The 5,538-nt window shown below is 48.2% G+C and overlaps 1 protein-coding gene across 1 annotated transcript in view; it reads left to right on the top strand.

The window, feature by feature from the left end:
- Nucleotides 1-5,538, top strand: part of URB1 (URB1 ribosome biogenesis homolog) — an 85,910-nt gene that overhangs the window by 5,130 nt on the left and 75,242 nt on the right. Inside the window, exon 5 of the mRNA XM_023741298.1 lies at nucleotides 4,788-4,884. Within this exon, the coding sequence (XP_023597066.1) occupies nucleotides 4,788-4,884 (97 nt within the window). The remainder of the gene's footprint in view (nucleotides 1-4,787; nucleotides 4,885-5,538) is intronic.

Here is a 5,538-nt window from a genome sequence, read left to right as displayed (position 1 = left end):
TCTGTCTGCCGGATCAGCGTTCCCTGCTGGCCCTCCAGAGCTGTCGGCAGCCTTGGCCCATAGCTCTCCACACTCGTTTCCTGAGCATAAAGAACACACGAGAGATACCAACCCCTACCCACCGAGATGGGAAACCACGTTAGAATAATTTACTTCTGTAATCACATGTACCTTGTTCTCTAAATACTCTCAGGAATTAAGACTTTCTAAATGGTGGTTCAGTGGTAGAAATCTCACCTTCCATGCAGGAGGCCCTGGTTCTCTACCCGACCCGTGCCCCTCATGTGCAGCCACCACCCGTCTGTCAGTGGAGGCTTGTGTGTTGCTGTGATGCTGAGTAGGTTTCAGCGGAGCTCCCAGACTAAGACAGACTAGGAAGAAAGGCCTGGTGATCTTCCAAAATTCAGCCTGCGAAAACCTTATGGATCACAACGGTCGGATCTCTGACCGATCATGGGGAGAGCGTAGGACCGGGCCGCGCTTTGTTCCTTTGTGTGTGGGTTCTCCCCGAGTTGGGGTCGACTCGAGAGCAGGTAACAACAACAAACACTGTCAGGTAATAGACGTCAGTGTTTGTTTGTAATAATAGTGCCAGGTAATTTTTATGGCTCGGTGAGCCTGGCCCTGTTTGAGAGTTTTACTGGAATTACAAATAAGGTGCTTTCTGAACAAAAACAAATCTAGGTCTTAGTATCTGTCTTAGTTATCTAGTGCTGCTGTAAGTGGATGACTTTAACAGAAAATTATTCTCCCATAGTCTAGTAGACTACAAGTCCAAATTCAGGGCGTCAGCTCCAGGGGAAGGCTCTCCCTCTCTGTCAGCTCTGGAGGAAGGTCCTTCTCGTCAATCTTTCCCTAGACTAGGAGCTTCTCTGCAGGATGCTGTCTACTCATGGTGCTTCTTGCTTGGTAGTATGAGGTCCCCACTCTCTGCTTCCCTTTCCTTTTATCTCTTGTAAGATAAAAGGTGGTGCAGGCCACACTCCAGGGAAACTCCCTTTACATTGGATCAGGGATATGACCTTAGTGAGGGTGTTAAAATCCCACCCTGATCCTTTTTAACGTAAAATTACAATCACAAAATGGAGGACAACCACACAATACTGGGAATCATGGCCTAACCAAGTTGACACATATTTTTGGGAGACAGAAGTCAATCCATGACAGTGTCTCATAGAAACTATGCTTTGCGAACATGTCAGCAGATTTTATCTGATGAGTAATGGCTCCTGACATTTAAATGTATTTCTAATAAAAAGAACGTGTGTGATGTTTGCACAGTGAAGCCAATACCGTGGTTCTTTGGTGTTACCATAAGCCTGGCAGTAATTATCCGTCAGCTTTTCTCACCCTTCCAACCCCTGTCCGTTTTGACCTCAACCATCCCAGCTGTCTACAGTAGACTTAAACACCCAGGCCACCCACCAAGTCCAGATGATAAGGGGAAGTAGAGCTAGGCCTTCCCTTCCTGATTTCCCTTCCTGAGCCCCCTGCCTCATCCCAGGACCTCAGGACAAGTTACTGTACTTCTCCAAAACAAAAAACAAAAAAAAATCAAACCCTTTGCTGACAAGTCAGTTCTGACTCATAGCGACCCTATAGGACAGGGTTGAACTGCACCATAGAATTTCCCCGGAGTGGCTGGTAGATTCGAACTGCCAACCTTTTGGTTAGCAGCCAGGCTCTTAACCCACTGAGCCACCAGGGTTCCCACTTACCTTTCCAGGACCTGTAAAATGGGTGTCATTGTCCAGATGAAAATGTCTTACCGTCTTTTGTGTAACTTTCTGTATCAAGTAACTTAAATACTTTTTATGTTGTAGGAAACGGTTTCTAAACATTAAAAAACGTTTTTTAAATATAGGAAATGTCAGGGATGTTCAAAATTAGGAAAAATCCGACAGTGAACCCCCATATGCCTGTTACCCATCTTTTGCAGCCATCATCCTTTCTTCCTTTTCAGATGATTTTTATGGCAGGATACTGAAACACATCCCAGACATGAATCATGTTTCTCCATAAATATTTCAGTGTGTATCTCTAACAGAAAAAGGCCTTTTAAAAAACAGAACCGCAGTACCATTATTGCACCTCACAGCATTAATAATTTCTCTATATAATAATCTAATATGCAGTTCAGTTTTGGTTTTCCCTGACTGTCCCAGAAATTTCTTTATACTTTTGTGGTTCAGATCAGCATTCAGACAAGACCCAGACGTTGCGTTTGGTTTATCTCTCTCAGTCCTTGTTTTCTTCCCCCTCCTCTTTTTCATGGCGTTTAGCTGTGTGATACTCGTAGATGTATTTTTTTAAGAGTGTATTTTAACATTTTGGAGGGAATTATCAAAGCCTGGTAAAGAGACAAGGTTGTGGGTATAATTGTTGAAAACTCCATGCCAGGGAGCGTTTCACCACACACGCTTCGGTCCATTTTAGACGGTGTTTTGTGGAACAAGCGCACAGAGTTCAGGACATTTTCTTCCTGGGATAATAGCCTCTGAGGTTCAGGGTAGGAATGAGGAGAAAGCCTCATTCAGTGGGAGAGGGAGGACTTTGGTGAGTGTGCTGGAGACAGGGCAGAGGCCCAGGTGGCAGTGAGAGGTCTTATGTGGCCAGGTGGATTAACGGAGGCATGGCAGTGGCGTGTCTGTAGTGGGGGAAGATGCCTTGTCTTGGGGATCTCATCTAGAATGTCAGGAAGTTTGGGGTTGTCTGGGATACACAAAATGGATACCATGAGTTGACAACTAACTTTCTTTTCATTTAGAAACACATTGCTTGAGGGACCCTCGAGAGGGTCTAGTCCAACTCGTTGTTTACAAGCTATGATAGAAAGTTCTAGAAGAATAGTGATGCCATCCATCCATTCATGGCAGGTAGCTGGGACCAGCATTCCAGGGTCCCGACTCCCAATCCTATCACCTCGATGGACAAAGAACCCTGTGGAACCTTTCCACTAGGAGGGAAAGGATAAGACCAAACTTAATGTTGCCTGGCAAGTTTTAGCATTTTTGTTGTTGTTTGTTTTGTTATAGCGTTATTTTGAAACGCAAGGCATGTGTAGATCAGGATAACAGATTAACTGGGCTTCAGTTGGGTGATGTGTTTGTTTGAACAGTGAGGCATCTGGATAACTTGGCAGCAGTGGTTACGGTAAAGCTTCTTGAGGGAGAAACATCGTCTTGGTCCTCTTAGCCTCCTCTCTCGGCCTGAGAGCATGACAGTCTGGAGTGGGATTGGTGTTTTATAAATGTTAAGTTGGTGAGTGGAGGCACTGGAGTGCTGCAGATGCTCAGGAGATGCAGCGCATTCTCAGGACTTCGGTTATGATTGTGCCAGAGCTCCATTTTGTAAAGAGCCCGCAGATCCCAGAAGAGAGAATAGTTTGAAGTTCTCATATTTGAAGCAAACCAGCATTGACGTGATACAGTCTCACTGAAATACTGTGTGATGTGGACTGCAGTAGACGCAGTTAGTACAGCGTGTGAGACCTTGATCCACATGTTAGAGAGCATGGGTCAGATGGTCTTCCTCCTCCCCAGAGAAACATGTACTCAGTCCAGAAAAAAAAAAACACCTGTTACTGTCGAGTGGATTCCGAGTCATAGCGACCCTATAGGTCAGAGTAGAACTGCCCCATAGGATTTCCATGGAGTGGCTGGTGGATTTGAACTGCGAAGCACTTAACCACTGTGCCACCCAGTAAATAAAACAATTAATTATGCATGGAGACCTAATTGGAGCCAAGTATGGCCCTTGCACCTTGCGAAGAAGTGAAGTGAAGATGCTGTGGGAGCCCTGAGAAGAAGGGAGTGCTTTGGTGCTGCTGGCACGCCCCAGCATAAAGCAGGATATGTGTAAGGTTACTTCTTCTCATCCCAGCACCAGTGCTGACTCACTTAGCAGCTGTGTGACCTTGAGTGAGGTACGGAAGCCTCAGTTTTCTCAGCTGTAAAACGGGGATGGTAAGGTTGTGGGCTGAGCTGTGTCCCCCAAAGTGTGTGTTGGACGCCGTGTGAGGGTTGTCCACAAGCCAGGGAACAAGGAGCCCCGGGGCTGTCATCAAGGAGGGAATCCACACGCCAGTTCCTGTTGTGGACGTTTATCCTCCAGAAATGTGAGAAAATAAATGTCTGTTCTTCAGAGCCACCCACGTGTGGTTTTGGTGTTACAGCAGCGCTCGGTGACTAAGACTGCAAGCTCCCCTTTCTCGGGTTGCTCTGAGGGTTGAGTGAGATAACAGGTGTGAAGCATTTGGCGTAGCGTGTGGTACATTGTAAGTGCTCAATAAGTGTCATTATTGTCGTCATCATCATTGCTACTGCCACCACCTCTGCTACTGCCATGACGTGGGACAGAAGTGTCTGGAAGACAGCCACTCCTTTAATCTTTCCAGACTTTCAGGACAGTATTCTCCACGACACAGTCGGCCCTCCGTATCTGTGGGCTCAGCGTCTGCAGATTCACCCAACTGCAGATGGAAAGTATTCAAAAAATAAAAAGAAAGTTCCAAAAAGCAAAACTTGAATTTGCCACGCACCAAGCACTCCGCTGAATCCACGGGAGTGAAACGATGTACAGGCATGCCCTGCTGTAGCCTCCTGCCAACCCACAGATGCTCCCTCCAGCGCTTGTTCACCTCACGCCTTGTCGTCATTCCTTTCGATGGTGCGGGACCGGGAGGCCTCTGTGACGTTGGGACAGGTGGTGGGCTCCGCCCGCTGCTCCCACTTGGGTTGGGGTGTGTGTGTGTCTGTGCAGGTGACGCGGGCCTCCTCTCCCCCCAGGGCGTGCCCGACGTCCGGCTGGCCTACATCCGGTTCGCCCTTTCCTTCTTGGTTGCCGGCGACGACAACACCATCGTGCAAGTGCTGGAGCTGAAAGGTAGGCAGTCCCCTTTGTCCCTCAGGACACCCCGCTCGAGCTTGTTTTCAGAAAGCTAACGCAAACCGTGTTCTCCAGGTTAAAGCACTTGCGGCCTTTGCACCTGCTGTGTATGTTGGAGTGCAGGCCGTCAGTCTGGCGAGCTCTGGTCGGTGTGGTTTTGAGATCCTTGGTCACAGCAAGCAGTGCTGTTCTGGCTGTGTGGTCTGGATACTGAGCCATCCCAACAGAGTAGATGTGCAGACCCCAGAGAGGCAGACTCGTGTGCAGACAGAGGCTCTGTGGCCCAGAACATGCGCACACTCCTAGCCCTGGCTCCCTGCCTTTCCTTAGCCATCATCCAGGTACTTTGGTGCCTCTGCCCAGTATTCCAGAATAGCAGAAACAGGGCTGCAGAGAATTCCAGTGGACCGCCTGCTGGTGGCTGTCCCCCAGAGTGAGTGTGGGCATAATGGATTCTCTTACGAGTTAGTAAACTGTAGGAGTAAAAGGCACACGCCTAGGCCGTGCGCGTCCTACGGCAGGTGTGTAGTAAAAGGCACACGCCTAGGCTGTGCATGTCCTACGGCAGGTGTATAGTAAAAGGCACACACCTAGGCCGTGCATGCCCTATGGCAGGTGTGTAGTAAAAGGCACACGCCTAGGCCGTGCGCG

This window comes from Trichechus manatus, unplaced genomic scaffold (genome assembly GCF_000243295.1).
Source record: "Trichechus manatus latirostris isolate Lorelei unplaced genomic scaffold, TriManLat1.0 scaffold00177, whole genome shotgun sequence".
Classification (NCBI taxonomy): domain Eukaryota; kingdom Metazoa; phylum Chordata; class Mammalia; order Sirenia; family Trichechidae; genus Trichechus; species Trichechus manatus.
The sequence above is the reverse complement of the archived record's forward strand: the minus strand, read 5'-3'. Positions and strand labels throughout refer to the sequence as shown.